Source organism: Poecilia formosa, unplaced genomic scaffold (assembly GCF_000485575.1).
Source record: "Poecilia formosa unplaced genomic scaffold, Poecilia_formosa-5.1.2 Scaffold24, whole genome shotgun sequence".
Taxonomy (NCBI): domain Eukaryota; kingdom Metazoa; phylum Chordata; class Actinopteri; order Cyprinodontiformes; family Poeciliidae; genus Poecilia; species Poecilia formosa.
Genome location: NW_006799963.1, coordinates 668,241 through 690,237, shown reverse-complemented (window position 1 = coordinate 690,237; position 21,997 = coordinate 668,241). Strand labels below are relative to the sequence as shown.

The 21,997-nt window shown below is 41.1% G+C and overlaps 1 protein-coding gene across 1 annotated transcript; it reads left to right on the top strand.

Moving 5' to 3' along the window:
* Positions 1-768: 768 nt before the first annotated feature.
* Positions 769-21,599, top strand: bmp6 (bone morphogenetic protein 6). Its single transcript, XM_016669400.1, has 7 exons — positions 769-779; positions 830-1,069; positions 4,288-4,436; positions 4,628-4,825; positions 16,931-17,007; positions 18,709-18,819; positions 19,985-21,599. The coding sequence occupies exons 1-7, from the start codon at positions 769-771 to the stop codon at positions 20,132-20,134; spliced, it is 936 nt and encodes a 311-aa protein (XP_016524886.1). The 3' UTR covers positions 20,135-21,599.
* The last annotated feature ends 398 nt before the right edge of the window (positions 21,600-21,997 follow it).

The window sequence follows — 21,997 nt, the reverse complement described above, 5'->3', positions numbered from 1 at the left end:
GTTTTATTGGGTGAAAAGCTGAGTTGGTGGAACGGTTCTCAGTGAGTCTGCAGTTGAAGTCGGTTGTGGTGAGACCGCAGATTACTGAATGTCTCTGCGCTGATTGGAAGCTGGATTAGAGATGATGATAGCGTGTTGGTGTCTCTGGCAGGAGGAGACGTATGAGAAGCTCCTCAGTCAAAAGCCTGCTAATGTGGGTTTTAGGTTCTGAGGGAATAACTTTGTGAAGGTTTTTACCTTTTTCCAGCTCCTTCTGTAAACAAGAAATGCATGCAGCAGGCCCGGGTTTTTTTTTTTTTTTTTTTTTTTTTTTTTTTACTCTGATTTCTTCCTTCCTATGTAAACCGTCCAGTCTCTCAAGTGGGATTAAGGCATCCAACTGTGAAAAGAACCTACTCCTCTTGGCGCACGGTATCATTATAGCCTATATTGCTATTAGAAGCACAGCAGGGAGAGGTTTTGTCCTCTACACATTGTCAGAAGTGGTTGTAAGATGTCTCCGACTTTGCCGGTGCTGAGAGAGAAAAGAAGAAAAAAAAAAATCACTTTGAACTGATGATAACAGGGATTTATTTTTGGGGCGGTGGAAGCCTCAAAACCTATTAGAGTTCATGTATAAATCACATGTTTTACATGCATGAAAGACTTCCGTGGTCGACCTCAGAGCAGCGTCTGCGAAAAGGATATCCGCTCATCAGTCTCTGCTGTATATTTAAACGGAAATCCCTGTTTGTAAATATATACTTTGGTCTTTATTTGTAGACTCGTATGTCTGGACTGTGAGTGAAGCTACAAAAAAAAACTGATGAGTATTAGTTGTATACTACAGTTTTGTTGACTTTTCCCCCCCTGTATTTCTGTTTCCTGTTCCCGCAGTGGAGTACGACCGGGAGCTCTCTCCGCAGCGGCGTCACCACAAGGAGTTTAAGTTCAACCTGTCGCAGATCCCAGAGGGCGAGGCCATCACGGCAGCCGAGTTCCGCCTTTACAAGGAGTGCGTGAGCCAAGCGTTTCGCAACGACACCTTCATGCTCAAAGTCTACCAGGTGGTCAAGGAGCACCCTGACAGGTACGAGCCACACACGAGAGGCCTTTTACTCTTGGCTCTTTCAAAAGTGATGCATATCTCCCCATGTCAGGGTTACTGAAACTTCCAGAATTTCATGGTTAAACTAGTTAGCTGCCCTACATGAAATAAAGACATGTTTTTACAAACTCTCAGCGCCTTGCAGAAGTCGTAGCATCCCTTGAGCTTTTTAATACCGCCGCATAGTTTTTACATTGAGGCCAAAAGGTGTTTGCTGCGTCCCCTACAAGGAGTGTATAAACGTCAAATTAGACTGGTGGTTTTGTTTCAGCTATAGCTTCCCTTTTTTTCCATAAAGGCCAGATTTGCGGAGTGCTAATAGCTGTACTGTCAACAGACCATAACACCTGAGCTCCTCCACGGTTATAATGGGGCGTTTGGCTGCTTCTCTGGTTCTCTTGTTGTCCGATCCGAAAGTGTAGATTGATGGCCACATGTTGGTGGGTTTGCAGCTTTTGGATGATGGATTTAACAGAGCTGTGTGAGATGTTCGAAGCTTGGGAAGTTGTTTTGTAGCCTAACCCTTCTTTGAGCTTCTTAACAACACCATCCCATGCATGTCTGCCGTGTTCCTTGGTCTTCGTGATGCTGCTGCTCACTAATGTCCTCCAACAATCCTCTTTGATGTTCACAGAAAAACAGCAGAGACTGTAAACCCATAGATACATTTTCCAGAGGGGATGCAGTTTGTTTTTACAAAAAAAAAAGGATAGATGGGAGTTTGCTACTGAAACAGAATTTTTACTGTGAAACTCCTGCAACTTAGAAACAGCGTTCTGCTTTCCTGTGTGGTGTCCATCGCTTCATCCCTTGTTTATAATGCAAAGCTGAGCAAACCCCTTCCCCCCCTTCTTGCAGAAATAACTTCAGCTTTAAAAGAGTCCCATCTTCTAAATAACCACAGCTGATACACGTCAAACATTTACCTTACCTCTGCAGGGCAGATAAACAGCGTCTCTGAATTGGTTTGGTGTTTCAGGAAGTCTGCTCCATGACAAACAACGTAAAGAGAGTTTCTGATATACTTCAAGTTATTCTCAGTCGCTTCGCTTCAGCAGGCCCTTAGGCAATGGAGAATTGGTGTAGTAATTCATCTTGACCTGGGCGGCTTTAGCGCTCAATATCTGCTAAATGTGTTCAATCTGCAAGGCCCATACATCTGCATAAGGAGAATTAGATCTTACCACTCATTGTTAAAACATGGTAATTGAGCAGACAACTACTTAAATTTCACATTCTTGAATTCATTTTTTCTCTTAAGATGTTGTTGGGTTACCAAGTAGGGGCCTAAGTGAATTAAAAGTAAAAGATCTTTAGCTTTAAGGACCTTTTTTTTCCCCTCTCCTAATTTTACATGTTAAACTGTAACTTTGCAATCGCAAAATCTGCAGGAAGCCTATTAACTTTTCCCGTGGCCCTGACTCCTGTTTTGGCTCTGAGCTGTAATGATAGAGTGTTTAATTAGCTTGACGCCCTTTGTTCTTTTCATTCGATTGGCTTCTTGAGCAGCAGGCCAGGAATGTGAGAGATTACAATGCCAAAAATGTGACAGAGCTGACATGAGAGAAGGCAGACTACTCCCAACCGCTGACTGCTAATCAGCATTTTTTTTTTTTTACTATTTTATTTTATTACCAATCATAGAGCACTTAACTTATGGTTATCTTTGAAAATAATTATGCAATGTCTTAAAAATGAAATTAATACTGATATTTCAAGAAACTCCACTCATATTTTGGTTTATTAGTTTTGCAAATATGCCTTTTTAGTAAAGGACCAGAAAATTCTTCTATTTTGCATATAAATATAAGCAAAGCAACCAACAAGAACTGTCTAAAGAAGCGGTTTCAAACTAGGGATGGACATTTATTGTATTGTATATAATTTCTCATGAGGAATATCTTATCATGTAATCAATTCCGATTTATCGCTGTGATAAATTCCAATTAAATGCCGCTTTAAATCCCCCCAAAACTGTCTGTATTTTTGGGATTGTAAGATTTACTATTTTCTCTACAATGAAAATGGCAATAAGTATGATTAAATGCAGTAGTTACTGTGTGCAGTTTAGCGATACAGATCATCTTTATGCGACTGCCGTCCTAAAGAAGCATAACAAACGCAAATGGTTTTCAAGATCAGCAGTTGTGTGTTTGTGGGGATATGATCTCAACCACACAATTACCTAAAAAAATAAGCAATAAATAGTTGTTATTGTCGCTGTCGTTATCACAATACAACCACAAAATATTCCGATACGTTCAATCACTCACCCCAAATCCGAAAAAATAAAAAATAAATCTTCAGTTAATTACAGGTTCCAGTTTGTATAAGAAGTCAGTAATAAAAAGTTTCACTGGATCTCAGGTGGAGATCTTTTTTTGTCACATGACGGCGTGCAAAGCCGCAGCGTCCTGGCCCAGCTGCGTGCGGAGGGGGTTTCATGCCGAAGCTGTCAGAAACGCTCTCATTACAGACCAATAAAGCGGGGCTGCAGAGTCATGACTGCAGGGGCATTCTGCGAACACCTGGATGACTGCGGAGCTTTGATGTCGTCTCTGGGAGGACGGTCCCACGGGCCCTCGGCTGTGTTATTACCGTCTCTAATGGGACGGCGGGAGGACGGGGCCCTCTTATTATCCACGCTCTGCCTTTTTCTTACGTCTCGCTTCTCATTAACGAGTGATACTTCTTTCCCGCGTTCGACACAGTCCGCTCGACTCCTTCGCACACAAAAAATATCGTGAATGATTTTAGCATATATGAGTCACAGAGAGTGGCGGAGAGAATCTGGCCTACGCCAGAATTATCTGGGATTTTTCAGCTAATATCGATTCGTTCAAAGATCTGAATGGAATACTTTTTTTTTTTTGTGGTGTCCAATATTTAGGTTCTTTTTTGCTTTCCATGTGAAAAAAATGTTTTTCAAAAACTCAAATATGACAATTTTAGTTTTTGATAGAGCTAAACTTTAAATTTGAAGAGTCATGATACATGATCTCAAGACATTATACATGATGTCTTTAAAAAAAAAAAACTCTTTAAAGGGAGATTTAGCCTTAAAAACATACAGAAACTTATAAAAACTCCTTGGCCAATAATAAACTGAGTAAGACAGTTTTACTCCAACTCAACTTAACTGCACCTGTGTGTGTGTGATGCCTGTTTTTTATAAGTTCTGGCTGTTTTGTTTGCCTTAGAGAGGCGGATCTGTTCCTGCTGGAGTCCCGGAGGCTTTGGGCCGCTGAGGAAGGATGGCTGGAGTTTGACATCACGGCGACCAGCAACCTGTGGGTGATGAGTCCGGTGCATAACCTGGGCCTGCAGGTCAGCGTGGAGACCAGTAGCGGTGAGAAACTCTGCGACTCTCAGCCCGGTTTCAGATCAACGTTTTGTTCTAGATCGATCAATAGATTTCAGTGAATATCTATCAGTTTAAATAACTCACTTCCTTTTGACAACACGAAACGAAAACGGATCATAAAACAGTAAAAATGAACTTGTGACGCTTATCTAAGAGTTGCCTGTTTTCCCAAGCAGGGCAGACCATCAGCTGTAAAGACGCGGGCCTCGTGGGACGAGACGGCGCGCTGGAGAAGCAGCCTTTCATGGTGGCCTTCTTTAAGGTCAGCGAGGTCCACATCCGCTCTGCCCGCTCCGCAGGAGGGAAACGGCGGCACCAGAATCGCAACCGCTCCACACAACCGCAAGAGGCGTCCAGAGGGTCGGGCCAAACAGGTCGGTGTGCTAAAACCTTAACCGACCTCAGAACGGCCGGTGAATGCAGATGGATGCAAAACTAACCTCAACATTACCTCCATAGATGCATGAATTATGTCCAGCCTGCACACTGTTTGTCTGGTTAAGGTATTTCCTTTAGAAGCACTTGATAAATTGGACTCGACCTGCACAGGATCTCTTTGTAATCAGCCACTGTTAGACAGAAACTGTAGCTCAGGGATGATGTGCGGGATTTATTTTCCCTGCAGCTTCCCCTTAAGGATAGAAGGAGATTGAATATTCAGCCTCCTTCGTGATTTATGAAGGTGATTTCTGTTGCTGGGAGGGTTTGGACTCGGAATTAAGTGTCAGAAAAGTTGCATGTTTATTACAATCGTTTGCGCTCGATGGGAAGAGAAGCGTTTTTTGGCTCTAGTACACGGTGCCTTGTAAAACAGCCATTTAACATCCACGTTCTACTGGCCTTTTAGGTGTAGAAAAACACAAAGTTGCACTTAATTGTGGTGGGTATGGAAAAGATGTAGTTTTTAAAAAAATAAAAATAAAAAATAAAAACCAGAAAAGTGTGGCCTCGTTCAGTCTGACACCTTTAAATACAACCCGGAGCAACCAAATGCTAGTCTAGCTGGAAACACGAGAAAGAAATCAAATCAAATCAAGCAACTTTATTTATTCTGAAAAAGGGAAGTTCGGCTCACAGCTCTCTGGTCAACATAGCAAAAGAAAATACAAACAATCATCTCATGCAGCCATTTCAGCATCAGGACAAACACTAAAGTCACATAAAATTCAGTAGAGATGGAAAAAAAAAAAGATTCTCTAAATCCCTACAAGAGTTTGTGGTTGTGATGTGACAAAAATGTAAAAAAAAATCTCCATGCATCCTCTTGCAGGGCACTTTGACCTCGGTCTACTATAAAGGGAGCATTCATTCTGAACAGAGCTGCTAAATATTCAGTGGTTTGTCTTGACAGGTGACCTCATCTTTAAACTCTGCTGCAGTTCGCTCCTCGAGCAGCTTACCGGGTGATGTAATGAGGAAGGATAATCCTCATCTTATTAGCTTTGCGAGCGTTTCAAATGAAATCAAACCCGCCCACCTTTCACCTGCTGAGTAATTGTGGCCCCAACTCGATCCCGCTTAAAGCTAAGCTGCCACTGCGAGGGCTTACTGTGCGAGTGGCGCTGGCGCTCGATGGGCGCCGTTAATATCGGCTTGATTGCTGCCTAATTTGACTGATGAGTCTTAACGCGACTCGCAAACCACGGCGAAGCAAACCGTTGGATCGGAGCAGCAGAAGAGAGGGAGCTGTCGCCCCGGCAGAGTGTCCCCTCAGCTCCACTAAGCAAATATGTAATTTCCCACTGGAAGCATGCTATTTTATTCTTATTTGATGCAAAAAATAGATGCTAATTTCTTAAGCTAGTCGGAAAAAGAACTCACAGACTAGTTCAACATATAACTTAGATGTGGAATATTGACGATCGGAAAAATCATGCTAATTCTTTTAATTTTTGATTTTTCATGAAATACCTTAAAACCTTTGGTGAAATCATATCTGATGGAAATCAACAATTATAATTTAAATAGAAAGTAAGCAGATTTCTACACATATAGCGCTATCATAGATGGTACCTTACAAAACGTTCTCGCCCTTTCAGTTTAAAAGCTCTTTGCATTTTAGTCTGTTACCTTTGATAGGCCATCTGTGGTGGACTGACAGCAGACAGGTCAGGGATAAAGTCATGGAGAGGTTTAAACCTGCAGTTTATAACTTAAAAATACATGTATGGTTTTTGCATATTTGTTAAAACTGTCACTATGTTATGACAAGATAATATGAAGCAGATAATCTTTCAAAAAAAAAAGAAGTAGCTCCTTTGCCCTCTACCAGTGCTCCCAGTGCTAACTACAGAAATGCACCATTCAGTCAGAAGCAACCAATGAGAGCCAGGAGGACTGGCTCTCATTGAGCGCTGTCAATCATGCTTTCTGGTTACTACCTCCACCTTGCTCTCTGCTATACGCTACAACTTATTTTTGATTGCAGAGCCTGCCATGAATGCTCAGGCTAGTTGGCATGGCAACAGATGATGGCAGATAAACAGTTTTCTTGAAACATCAAGTTATTTCTCCACCATTAGCACATTTAGCAGCATGTACATGAGCATGATTTACTGTAAAAAAAAAAGGTAATGTAAAAACTGCCCAATGTAGGTTTAAATTAGGGTTAGGTTATAAGCCATGAGAAAACTTTTGTTTCAAAGACAGACTAAAATAAGTACCTGTTTGAGCTTGTAACTACAAGTGATCAGCAAAGCACACTTGTGCTTCTCGTAGGAGCTGAAACTGTTTGACGTCGTCCACGGAGCTGAGAACTGAAGCTAATGATGAGACCGTAAACGGTTAAGCGTCCATACCCAAAAAGCTGACTCGCTTTTGTGCCGCCTGGTGCCAAAACCCAGCTCTGACTGGGGCGCTGCAAATAGAACCTTCTGGCCGGCTACCTGGGAAGCAATTTACCTCCGCTCCGCTTCGCCGGCTCTGTTTAATGACTCTAACATCTGCACGGTAAACAGATGTATTTGTGGGACAGGTTGGCTTTGTGCTTCACTGTTGCTCTCCGCGAATAGTTTGTCTGGCTCCGTTTTCTGTTTGTTCAGAGCGTCTTTGGTGGCTTCCTCCAAAGACCGAGCTAATGCAGAAAACAACAAGGTAGAAGCTTCAGCTTGCAGGTTTCTCACTGAGCAGGGACGGCGGAGTCTTAAGGTGGCACCGCTTTGAACTCGTGGTTTGTTACGCAACTTCATGTCCTCCTCTGCCAGGCTGTCATCTTCACTTTCATGTCAGAGTGACTTCAAGAGAAACTCATTTCAGCCTTCATAAGCAAACAGAAAGCTACAGTCTGCTTTTGCGTCCCTGTTCTTGCATCAGGAGGATGAGGAATATCTGAGAAAAGCAAATCTGTTCAAAGAAATTCTCCAGTGACGACAATCGGTTAAATGCACTTTACATAACCCAAAACATCAAGACCTCGCTGCACTCGCCACTCGGCACGACTGGGAGTGTAAATATTTAGATCCTGCACAGGAAGTTGGGAGCGCACCCCCCTTCCCCACCCTCTCTCCGCCGCCTCCCCTGTGACAGCCATGCGTCCGAGGCTAGAAAAGAGGAGTTCTGGGATTGGACGGGATGGGAGGATCCATGAGGAATTCTGGCTGGCATATGGTTTCAATACCGCATCACTCACTCCTGAGATGAGGAGAAGTTTGAATTGGACGGGGGAAACAACTGCATGTTTGGCACCGGCGCTGCAGCGTGTCAGTTCAGGACACAGCGAAAGGGAATATTTCACCTAGAAGTCAGTCCATTTCTAAGGCCAGGAGGAAACATCTTGTTTGTTTTTAACTGCTAGCGTCCACAGAGGCGTCCGTTCAGATGCCTTTGAGAACTTCAGCATGCCGTGTTTTCTAAAAGCAACATCCTCTTCTACCTAAAGCGCAAATTCTTGACCCGTGTGATTAAAATATCTGCGAGAGCTTTATTCTGCATCTCGTTTTACTTAATTACCTTCTTGCAAATGCAGTGTCTCATTGCTCCATATAGTCTTTTTTTATTAAATTCAAAACTGCACTGTGCATTTCCCCCCTTTATGTTGATGCCGCTAAATGAAATCCACTGCAACCAAAGCTGGCTAAAGATTGTAATCCCACTTGTGAACTCTGGTCAGAGGAGATTTAAATATAACTTTCAGACTCGCATGCAAAAACACAAAGTGTGGCAGAAAAACAAACACCTCACACCATCTTGTTTATCACTATCCCTAGCATAAAACACAGTGGAGGTTGCATCATGCTGTGGAAATGCTTTAAACACCAGGTTGATGGCAACATAAGGAGCTAAAACCAGTTAAGCTGGATTATACTTTGTGATTGTTGGGCATCTAAACTCACAGGAGTTATTATAATGTCTTGCTTGTGCAGAGTGACACTTATAGGTAAAAAGACGGCAAAAGACTTCAAAGATGATGTGGAGGTCTTCCGGCTACGTGGACCCTAAACTTAAAGCGAGAGGTATGATGAAATGGTTTAGAGCGAAACTTATTCACGCGTTAGAAGACCTAAACTAAATGCAATTGAGAATTTGTAAGACTTGAACATTGACGTTTGCAGATGTTCTACCTCCAGTTCGACTGAGCTTCAGCTGTTTTGCAGAATTGGCAAAAAAAGACAAAAAAAAATAAAAAAGACCCAAAAGATTTGCATTAATGATTGCAGAAATGGGTGCTTCCTGGGTGTGGACTCAGAGGGGCTGAACAGAACTGCTTGTTACACTTCTTAGATTTGTTTTTTGGGCTTTTTTCCCCCTTACTTCTTAATTTGACCTTTTGTTTTATTAGAAAATCTAAAACTTCACTCGGTCCCTTTAGACTACCAAAACAGGCGGTTCATCAGAAAGCTTGATTACCTAAACCGAAATGCTTCTGAGGTTTTTGACCTCTCTTTTCCCATGTTCATAGTTTTAATGTGTTGGACGTAAAACAACACGTGAGATCAAATATCTTCCAGATGACTGAAAAGGATTGAATTAGCCAAATAAATTTCTGCAACATTAGTTTTGAAATATTGCCGTGATCAAAAGTGTAATAAATCATTTTTTTATTTTTTTTTTGCTCCCTTTTTGCCTGAAAACGCACACGATATGTGATTACATGGACAAATTTGATTGCTCATTCTCTCTTTGAAAACATCCTCCTGAATATATATATATATATATATATTTTTTTTTTTTGACCGAAAGCTCTCGCGTACTGCGCCAGCAGAACAATACAACACCTTTAAAACTAATTTGGCATTTAGTGGGTGCACAGGGCCGGGGAGGTAATGGGAGTCGGGTTGGGCCCTTGGCTCCTAGCTGCGGGGGAGGTTAACAACCATCCGGGGAAGGAATACCGCGTCCCGGCAGGCACAGCCCTGGCGGCCTGTAATTAGGTGTAGCTAGTCATTAGCTGCGCAGCTAAAAGACTGACCAAGCTAACAGTATCGCTTAAAGAATTATAATAACACGGCGCTCAGCCAGCTGTGTTTTTTCATCTGTCACTCCTCTCCTCTCCCTCCTCCGCCTTCTCCCCGCTCCGTCCCCACCCGAGCTCTTTTTGTTTACCGTTGGAGTAATTAGACATGGCGGAGCTCCATCGCAGGGTTTAATAACCTCTGTGATGAAAGACAGGAAGAAAGATAAACGTCAGTAAAAAGGTTGAAGGGACTGGGAGGGGTAAAAAAAAAAAAAGATGGCAGTGACTGTCCTGCTTTCATATCTCCATGGCTGCTGCGGGTCTCACTCAGACCGAATGTCTGTAGGAAGTCATGTCAGCTGAAGAGCGGGGAACTTTGGGCTTTCTTGAACTGGGCATTTTTCTGACCCACTTTCTAAAGTGCGGTGTCCTTCTCTGGCTGAACTAACCTTTTATGCCACTAAAGCCAACACTTGCGGCTACACCGTCTGAAATGGCACCCCGTGAATCTTCTATTTTCGGGAACTGCTTGCGATAAATATAATTTACAGCTTTTTTCCGCCCCGAAGGCGGCACGGTGAAAGCGTATGGGGGAAGAGAGGGTTATGAATGGCAGGCCTTGTGGAGGCAGGTTAATATCAGTTTACAGTTTTATCAAGAGTCCCGCTTTGAGGAAACTTTCTGTTTCCTCTGCCATTCAACACGCAGGGTGGGAACCGCTGCCCCTCCTCAATGGATTCAATGAAAATTGGGTTTTTAGTACGGAGTCATGTGGTCTAGCAGGATGTTTGTACGTAGAGTCAAACACAGGTAGGCAAGCTGCTCCAATATGCCAAAGTTTGTATTCACTTTACCTTTTTATTGAAGGAAATCCTTTTTTTTTAAGAGGAAGTTCAAATATTTAGCCTGACTCTAAATCAGGAAGAACAAGAAACTATGGTTTATGTTTAGTTTTTTAAGTCGTCTCTTAGTAATATTTGCAAATGCTTGGCTTTCTTACCAAACACTGGGCGTCCGCTATGGTTGTTTATGGGTCGGCCAGTTCATTTCAATTTATTTAGATGCTGAAAATTGAACCGTCTTTCAAATTTAATTTTAAGAAACTTGATGAACATAAGGCTTGCTTTAGTGTATTTCATTAACTGAGACACGTTTTTCACCATATTTACCTCATGTAAATCAATCACTTCATACTGATCACTTTATACTGACCACTTTTTTACTGGTCAAGTTTGATTTCTGATTTTAGTGAATCTCTGTCTTGTTTAAGCCGTCATTCATTTCCAACAACTATAATTAGGATTTTTGAAAGCAGATTTTCAGTTCATGGAGGCAACTTAAACACACCAACACACATACTATTGGATATGACTGATGTCCAGAAGATGAAAATAAAATGATGACAAATGAACTTTTTTGGAACTGATCTTTTTTTTGTAAGCGTATAGTGAATTCATGAATGGCCAACGTTGATATAATTTACCATAAAATAGGTAGTCTATCCTTTTCTCTTCTTCTTCTGTACCATCTCTCCTCTGACGAGGAAAGGAAAAAGAAATGAATGGAGGCCTCCTGGGAGCCAGAGCTCAGCAGTAGCTGTGTGGCATTAAATTTTTACAAGCAGGAAGGGGCGATGTGGTTTATGGGCACCACAAATCTGGGCTTTTACCCTCAATGAAAGCCCACAGTAAATATCAGCTTTATTCCTCTTAAAGAGCCCCACAGACTGTAAATGCTGATGACTTTGAAGGGCCAGGAGGTGCAAGGAAAAATGTGTGGATGTGTAAGAAAATAGAAAAAAAAAATGTGTAGGCTGCATACTCTGAAGTACAATCACCTCTGGTGTCGTTTGTAAAATCGTAAACTCTCTTTTTATGATCAAAGAAATATAAGTTAAAGATCGTCATCCTATGCTGCTTTTATTTTTTTTTTTCATAAAAACAAATATTTTTCTTTGGAGTTTGTACCGATTCACTGATGAGAGGGAAACATTTCCATTTCACGTAAAGCCCGTCATGTCGTTTTCGGTAATAATACTGAGACGAAACATCGATTTAGGTCATTACACAATATTTCCAAACCTTGTCATGTTCGTCGCTGCTGCAGCAGCCTTGTGTTTCTTCTTATTAAGTACCGTCTAAAGCCTGATGAGTGTGCAGGCAGCCGAGCGGCTTCATCCACCCTCCACCCTCGGCTGTGATTTTACCCGAAGCTGAATGTCACGCATCATAAAGCAGACCTGGATGAAGGAGTAGTAGGGGGTCTGTGTGAAAGTGTGTGTATGACATGGCTGTGTGCACCTTAAAGTAGTGAATATTTTTACAAGATTTTAACGCGCCACATATTGTGTGTTACACGCAGAAGCCAGCGGACGTGCACAGATATTTAATTGTTAAAGCCTGCATGGATGATGCTACATTCTACTGTAATTTATACAGTAGAATGTATAAACATTTTTGCTACATTAGTCTCAACTAATCAGATTCCCGTTCTCACATTATGACTATATTACCTTCACTTGTGGTTAGGCCTGTAATGGTAACAAATTTTGCTGGAAATTCTTGGTGTTTTGAGACAATTTTTGAGTATAATAATAATAATAATAATAATAATAATAATAATAGCATAATGATGCAAGCAAGTTTACCCTTTGAAAGATCAAAAAACTTTAATTTTGTAAAAAAAAAAAGACACTCATCAATTGAAGTAGAAGATACTATATTTTAAATATCCAAAATAAATAAATGACCAAAAACATGAATTAAAACGGAGATAAAAATCACACAACCAAAAACATAAATGAATTGTGTTATGGAGTCTCAAAGTCAAAATTGCCCTTCAAAATAATGTTCATCATCAGAATAGATGATTTACTTTTGGTGACCTGGTTTGTGAAGATCTTTCAATATTTTAACAAACTTATCACTTTTATGTCAAACTCGGATTTCTTGATTTGATTAGTTTTCATATCTACAGATTTTCCCAACTGACCTGTGGATGGATCTCTGCAGCTCCCCCAGAGTCACCAAGGTTTTCTCCCTAGCTTTTTTTCCCCATTAATGTTTTAATGTGTCCTCTGTTCTTCATGATTGTTTGCTCACTACATTTCTCTACTGAACCCTTAAAGCTGGATTTATTCTGAGAATAAATTACGCACAAGTGAATTTATTAATTAGGTGACTTCTGACGGTAATTTAACTTGATGTTAGAGTAAAGGAGGCTAGATAAAAATACACGCCACACTATTCAGATTTTTACACATCGCTCGCGATCCACAATAACGCGGTACTTTGTAATCCGTAGACGTTTGTGAATGCAACGTGAAAAGACAAATGGGCAGACATTTAGAAGAGATGAGTACTTTCTCAAGGCCCTGCATCTGTAAATCAACTTTTTCCATAATATCTCAGAACCGAGCGGGGGTATGTCGCTACCGCCATGTGTTATTTCATTCTCTACAAATGCCACCTCAAGTTCTAATCAGGTCAGCCAAGTTTCTCAGCCAGTTGGTCCTGTCCCTTTTCCGAGTTTTTCCTCTGTCCTTGGATGTTTCCTGTGTATAAACAGGCTGCGCAGCAGAACTGTTCCTAACAATACACAGCCAGAGTGGACTTTTCGCTTGAAAATTTATAGGAAAAACAGTCACGTTTCGGATCCAGGACCAGCCTGTGGCTTGGTGCGTGGATGTTTTCCTGCAGTAAAGCTGTTAAATCCATGTACTCTCTGCTGCCGAGGATGCCGAAAGGGTCACTCGGTCCGCAGGGAGGCAGGACCAACAGTTGACCCAAGGTTTTATTGCCGATGAACATTTAGCCACGCATGCAGGAACATGACTGACAGCACGGACCCACACATCTACAGTAAACTCCCCGTTTCCACATCAGCCGACAGCCAGTGAACGGCCCTTCCTATCGGAAAGGAAGGAACCATAAACTGGGGAAACACCTGACTGTATCCGACGCTTACAGCCGGCCCTTTGACCCCACCGCAGCACTCTCTGCCTCACGCTGTCTCACCTTCGGCTTCCTGCCTCCTATAGAGTGGACTCAACCACACAAAGGACACCCAGATTTTGCTGAAGTTTAAAGGATGTTTTCACACCTGATAGTCCAGTAGACTCGTTTCGATTGGGGATAAAAATGACAACTTTTGTTACACTTTGCTTTGCTTTCACACGGCACTGTTTCAAATAACCCAAACTTGTCAATAAAAAAAACCTGTTCCTCCCCTCGCCTGTGGTGGCGCTGCACCAAGAGCCACTGAAGGAAACGATGCAAAAACCTTTGAAGAAGAAGACATTGAGCGCAACAAAGCATAAAGTAAAATGGAGCAGCGTCAGATTTTAGTTGTGTGTAGGATTTTTTTTTCTTTGTCTTTGGTAAAAAGTCGAAAGCTAGACAGTTTGACACAGGCGTTTGTTTTGGTTGCATTTACCCAGAATGCCCTGCGCTATCGTCCGCTCCCTGCCGTCGGAGCAGTCTCTATGCGTTTGAGCCGCACCAGAGTTCACTTCAACCGAACCATAATTTTCTTTTTCGGTTCGCGTCAGAGTTTGATTGCGCATTTATGGCTCCCTTAATGAACTGGACTTTCTAGCTAGAGTTTGATTTAAAGCGAACTAAACGGGGCTGGTATGAATGCACCGTAAAAAAAAAAAGGGAAAGGAAGGAAAAACCTCATCTGGATGACACCGTACGAGCAACATGCAGGGTCTTTATTCATCTCAGATGAACGGTCATAAATCCAACTTCATAAGACGAGCTAAAACTCTTGGGTCTGGGCAGAACTGTGAGAAGTGACATCTAACTGATGATGAAATCTGAACGCAACCAGCTCTGGTGAATCAGTGAGTGGCTGAGTAGCCTTGTCCATTGACATCAAACACATAAACTTTGGTTCATGTAGACGTGTGTGTGTGAGTGTGTGTGTTACTGTTTGTTTTCCAAATGCCTCTGCTCATGAATGATGGACACTGAGATGTAAAGAACCAAAATCAATGACCCTTCCATAACTGAAGCGTGTTTGTTTACACTGTCTGCCTGTGCGTGTGAACTTATGTGTATGCGTGTGCGTGTGTGTGTGTGTGCGCTTCTCCTTGCAACTCCAGCTGAACAAACAAGGCTGGCAAGTTGGTGAGCTGAGTGACTGGGTGGCTGTGACTGAGTGACAAATCTCAGACTGGCCTCTGAGTCATGCCTCTTCTGACAGACACACTCAGGGGAAAACTTTGGAGGATAAAAAGAAAAGAAAAAAAGAAAAAAAAAGACCACCTCCTTACATGGAGAGCTTATATATTTTGTTCTAATTTACAAAAAAAGAAAAAAAAAATCAAACTTTTCATGCACACAATACTTTTCTTACACAAGATGACCCGTACTCTTGCATTCAAGTGTTGTCAAATCTAATAAGAATGATAAAACGTGTTATTGGAACATTTAGTCAGCTGTATTCAATGTCATGAAACTGATAGCAATAGAAGATTTTTAATTTTTTTAAGTATATAATAAAAAACAAAATGAACAGTTTCAATAAGGTTGCACTGTTGCATATTTAGTAGCAAGAAGGACTTGGGTTCAAATCCTGGCCTATGGACTTTCTGCATGGAAGTTGCATGTTCTCTCTGTGCATGCATGGCTTCTCTCTGGGTACTCCCGTTTTCTCAGAAACATGACTGTTAGGTTAATTGGTTTTCTTAAACAGGTGAGCTTCTGTATTGCCCTATGATGGAGTATCTATGGTCTACGGTCTACCTTGCAACTCGAACAGCGACTGCTTTCAAACAGTCTCCATTTGACAAAGTCAAGTGGGTATAGGCTATGGATGCTCGAGTAGCTGGACCACAAATAATAGCATAATTATCATTATTTTACTAAAGTACGAACTGAACGTGGACATAAATGTTTTCGGTTTTCTGCTCCATCTTCTTGGAACCAGTTGCAGAAATACAGGAGTCTAAAAGGACTTCTGTCTCTAAATGCTTTTAAGGCTCTTCTTACTGATTTTGAGAAGGGATTGTCTATTTGTAAATGTTTTAACTGATGAATCTTTTAATTTACTTTGCAATGTTGTTTTTATGTATTTTTGTGTGTGTGAATCTTCTGTGTGCTGCTGCTAGTCTTGTCCAGGATTCCCTTGCAAAGACGATCTTTAAACTCAATGAGATTTTCTGAAATAAAGGTTAAATAAAAACTATAATTAAGTAACTAAGTAGCTAAATAACCAGTTGTAATTAATGTAATATAATAAGCCAAACCCTTTAGGATGAAATTGAAGTTAAATAATAAACTGCAACATCTCTATCCTGGATGAGAATAAGAGCCCTAACCATCATCACAGAAGGCCTCTTTTTTTTTGTTGTTGCTCACTTTCCTCCCTTTAGAGCTTCATGATGAAATCATAAACCCAGCAATCAAATCAACAGGAAAGAAGACAGAAAAGCCAGAGAGGCAGCCCTTGAAACCTTCATTGGAAAGTCTGTGTCACTATCTTGACTTCAGCTCGGCTCCCGCTGCCAGCAATGACCTCTTCAACTCCAAAAACCGAAAAAAAGAAAAAAGAAAAAAAAACCTGTACCTGCCCCGCGCGCCGCCTGCAGAATGGAACAGAGACGGTTAACGACAAACTGCATGGCAGGAGAGTCCATAAATGCAGTTGTCACCATCTCGCCGCTTGCGCGTTTTGCCAAATATCGGCCGACACCGGAAAATTCAATTAGGCACGCATTCAAAATGCCTCATCCAGCGGACGAATGTGAAGCACGTACGGCGCAGAAACTCACGTAATGAGCGCTGATGCCTGAGCTCTGGTCCACGCCCACACAGGCTCCTCCACCCAGAGCATTACACGAGTCCAGTTGTGTTTTTCTTCTGCTCTCAGGCCGGGAGTGTAATGTTTGTTTTCACTCCACTTAATTGTGTTTTACGTCATCATTCGCCGAGGGAGGAGTTTTTGCTGTTTTGCTGTCTTCGTGCACTGATATGTTGAGGAAAGGAGGAAAGAAGAGATGATAAAAACATGTTTTGTGTTTGACTGAAGTTACGTTTGATCTTAAGGACGTTTCCTAGTGATTTCTGTTCTTCTATTCCAGATTACAACAGCAGCAATCAGAAGACGGCGTGCAAAAGACACGAGCTGTATGTTAGCTTCAGAGAGCTGGGCTGGCAGGTACTTTTACTTTTTAAGCATTTTTAATGAAGTCCCGTTGTTGAGTTCATTTGTTTTTAATGAGTCAGTCTTGAGTCATGCTGTTAATTAAGTTCAAAGACAGAATGCTTTATTGGGAAGAATTTCATGTTTAAACTCAGCAAGTAAATTTAAAAAAATCTGACGTAATCACTTTTAAACATATTTTACAGTTTCTCTGTAACAATGAAAACGACAGACAAAAATCTCTTTTGGCTATAATGATAAAATTGGATAACCAGGTAGTATCTTATTTTATTCATTTCTATTTTGTTTTTTTAGAGGTATAAAATAAATAATTTCTAACAGTTTCCTGTCAATTGTTTCTTTACTTATATCAGAATTTATTTTTGTCAGGGAATAAAATAGCAATGCCAAATGTTAGTTTCATAAACTACCACTGAATTATGTGTGTTGAATATGACGCAACATATAATACTTGTACAACTTTTTGTCAAAATGTTATTTTTCATGAATTTATGTAAATTGGTGGTGTCTGAACCAGTTAGTAGGTTTAGAAGGGAACTACTTCTCCACGTTGGGTCATGCTCCTTTCGTCGAGTTATCATTGTGTCATGTGTGACAAAATAGCAAAACAAAGAAGAAATATTTAATATACTCATAATACTGAAGCTAAAACTTTGTGAATTGTCCTTTTTTCTGAAGCTGTGTGGTCACATTGTTCAATAAACTTGGTCCAGTTAATTGATTTCATTCTTTCCAAAGAAGCTAAAACATTTTTTTTTTTTTTTTATTTTTTTTTAGGATTTTTCAATAAATTCATTCATTTCAATACAACAAACAATCAAGTGCAACTGAATGTGAGAAAATGTAGGACATTGAAAAAGCTTCTGATAAGTCTTGACTTATTACATTTTGTACAACTACCACAGATAAGGCATCTTAAGTCACAAAGACGGAAATAAGTTGCTGCTGCTGCTGCTGCTGGTGTGGGAGGCATTTTAAACACTGCAGTGTTTAAAATGCTCTCACACTCTCACAATGTGATAAACCGCTGCTAACAAGGCAGATTAAACTAGCAGGAGAGTCAGATATACACAGCTGAGTGGGAGCAGACCCAAATGTCAGCCCCCAAGTGTGTGTGTGTGTGTGTGTGTGTGTGTGTGTGTGCTTTTTCAAACATGCCGATAGCTGTTGACACACCACTGACATCTAGAGGAATAACACAAGCAATTACTCACCTGAATGCGCACTCTTGCACATTATATCAGCAACTTAACATATGCTTGGTTAATCTCAGTCTTGTTTAAAAAAAAAAAAAAAAAGATTCACATCGCCATAAGCCAGAAGGGAAAAGAGGGAGACGCAAGAAGAGAAACGACGAGGTGGAAAGCTGAAAACATGAAAACAAGTCGGAATGAGGTTAAAACATGCTGATAACTCATCAGACGGAAACAGTGAAGCGCAGACAGGAAGGAAGAAAGGGGAGAAATATTGCTTCCTCGAGTAATACGGTAGATGCCGACAGGAATTTGTCCTCGGAGACGTTGTAAACTTCTAGAAGACTGCAGAAACTTTTACTTTTGCATTTTTTTTTTTTGAGGCTTCCTACCGATCAAATAGCTTTAAAACAATCTTTAAGGATTCTTTATGAAATCGCTGCTCAGAGCTGGTAGAGACAGACGTGCCACATGCAAATTAAGTTCATATGTGTCTCTTCAGGACTGGATCATTGCCCCCGAGGGCTACGCCGCCAACTACTGTGATGGAGAATGTTCCTTCCCCCTGAATGGACACATGAATGCCACCAACCACGCCATCGTGCAAACGCTGGTAGGACTGCCTCACTCTGCTTGATGCATATGTACATCTGTGTATTTCAGATGAAATCCATGATTTGTTGTCATGTTGTCAGTAAAATTGAAAACAAGTGACTGATATGTTTAAATCTGGTCTCAGATTTGCAACTGGATTTAGGTCTGGACTTTGACTGGACCATTCTAACACACTCAACTTCTGTGATCGAAAGCGTTCTGACCCTAAACAATGTTTAGGGTCATTGTTTCAAGTTAACTATTTTTTTTTTAAGATTCTTGAAACTCTGAGTGCTTTCTTAAGAAAAACATTCCCCGCAGCATGATGCTTCCCCCTCTATGTTTCAACTTTACAGAGAAACAGCATCTGTGCCTGAGTTAAATAGTGCACTGAATTCAAGTGCATGTCAATTTCCAGATTTTAGTTCTGAAGGCATTTTGAAAATCGAAAATGGCAAAGAGAAAACTTGTTCTAAACATGAAGTTTGAAATTTATCAAAATTTACAGTCCAGTGGAAAAGTATTTGTCATTTACAGATTTTTTTTTTTTTAATCACACGTCAATGCTTCAGATCCTCAGACATACATTATAATATCACACGAAAGGAAAAAAATAATCATTTATTATTAGGTGAAAAGGTTCTCCAAACCCACCTGACCCAATGTGAGAAAGTAATTGCTTCATGACTTACTGACTGGTTGGGTCTTGATAGTGCAAACACCATCAAGCTTTTGTACTACCTGGCTATTAGCTTGGCTTTTGGCCCATTCTGCAGTTTTTTATGCAGCCATATTGGAGGGTTTTCAGGTATAAACAGCTGGTTTCAGGTCATACCACAGGCTTTCAGTCTTTGACTAGGCCCTTCTGAAACCATCCTTTCTGTCAACTACACCAATGTTGACTTTCTGCTATGATACATCTTGCAACACAACCCATGTGTATTAAAGCTTACGGTCTTTCACATCGTTTAGCAAATTAAATCATCATTTGCCAAATGGCTTGTAGATCCAATCAGGTGTCTTTGTCTGATATTAAAATTATCTTGACACCCAGAAGTCTCTCTCTGTCGTAGAACAGTATCACATGACTTTGCCAAGGCGCCTCGCGAAAATATCTACATGTGAGTTTAAGGATCTGCTCCAATAGAAACAGTGTCGTCACTAAAACGTTCCCGTGTCTCCAGGTGCACCTGATGAACCCGGAGAACGTGCCGAAGCCTTGCTGCGCCCCCACCAAGCTCCACGCCATCTCCGTCCTCTTCTTCGACGACAACTCCAACGTCATCCTGAAGAAGTACAAGAACATGGTGGTACGCGCCTGCGGCTGCCACTGACAACAGTGAGGACTGGTTGTACGCCGACGGACAAGGCTGAACTCAGTTGGACTCGTTTTTGTTTTCGTTTTGTTTTGTTTTTTTTGCAGCCTGGAAGTCAGCAGCATCTAGTTCAATAATCACAAACGGAAGCTATTAACATGTCAACGACAAGGACGGGGATCGATACCAGACTGAGAGTTACAGGCGACTTCTCCCCATTCCAGTGTTGAGCCAGCGTCGTGGTCGTCGGCGTTACGCTCCAGACTTCGCTTTCACGGACTTTGTGTGTCTGAGAAGAGTGTTTAGTTTGTATATTGTGTGTTTATTGAATCGCAGGAAGGCCTGACAGGCTGCCGTAACCAATCTATTGATGGACCAGTCAGACTGCTGCTTTCATTCCCCCATCTCCTCTCCGAAGGAAAACACAGCGGACCAAATCTGAGGAGGCGTACGAAAGATCAGTTTCCCCGCGACCGACCCGAACACCTGCTCAGCCAACGCAAAAATCTGCACCGTCGAGACGAGAACAAACGAGGCCAGTTGCAACTTTACAGCAGATGTTAACTGACGCATCCGTCAGAACATTCGTATTTATCCTTTTTTTTTTCCTACTGTATTTTCCTCGCAAGCCATATTTACTTTCCCCAAAATATAATTTGGACTCAACCGAAGTGACCACATTCTGTTTTAGCAGCACGCTCCTCCAAATAATGCTCTCTGTGTCAATATTTGCCAGGCTCAGGCCGACATGCCGTTCTTCGGGGCCGGTTTAACCCGATCCATGTTGTGGCCAAACTCGTGTTTTTCTACAAAAAGGACACAAATTCAGCCCCTTTCGCCCTCCGACATGCCACAAGTGGCCGTTTCTGTTTTGCTGCACTCGCGAAGCTCACAAACACGTCTAACCCCTTTACAAGAGATTGTGGAAAAACATTTGCAGAGACCAAAACGGTCCGCGTGACGAGTTCTTTTTCTTCTGTAACCCTGAGAGCGACATTATGCTCAGATTTAGCTGCAGCGTCTTCCCCTCTGAGCGCGTTACTGTGAGCCTTAAATGTCGTGGAATATTTAAAAGAACATATCTGAACGAGAGAGAGGAAAAAAAAGACTTGTATCCGTACCAATCAAAAAACCTTTTGTGCCTAACCGATCTTAAATATTATATACCTCTGGAAAGCTGCTGTTTACATTTGTGATCCTGTTAAGACTGTTTTTTTCTTTTTTCTGTAAATACGTGTACATTTTCAGCTTATTTATTGCACCTTTTATTGATAAAGAAAATACCACATTAAAGCGAGAAATAAAAATAAAAAATACAAACATGTTTTTGACAAAATTTATTATGAAATCTTATGTTACAACTTTCCACTTTTGTTTCTTTTTTTGGTACAAAACTTGTGGATAGGGAGCAAATACTGCCCATTGAAAAACTAAATAGAGTTGTGTCACTGGACCTCTTTAGACCATGTGTTGCTCGTAAAGCCAAAAAAAAAAACTGTTGCTTTTGTTCGTTTGTGAACAAACGAACAAAAGCAACAGTTCGTTTAAATCACATAAGCCAGTCAGGAGCATAAACATTGAACACAGTCCAGTTGGACAATCCATAAAAAATGTTTTAAATTCCCTAAAAATAGAGAATAAATTCAGTAAATTCACTTTACTGAAAAAAATTTAATTGGTGCAAGTTCAGCTTTACTTTTCAACCAGACTAGTCAAGTTCTTATGTTATTGTGATTTAAACAATTCATATTTTTACCAGGGACATTCAATGATGCTTCAGTCAGTACAAGAATCAGCGATAAAGAAATGAATGTAGATGGTCCTGATCTGAAATTCACTTGGCTTGATAAAAACAAACAAACTGCATTTGGATGAGTTTTT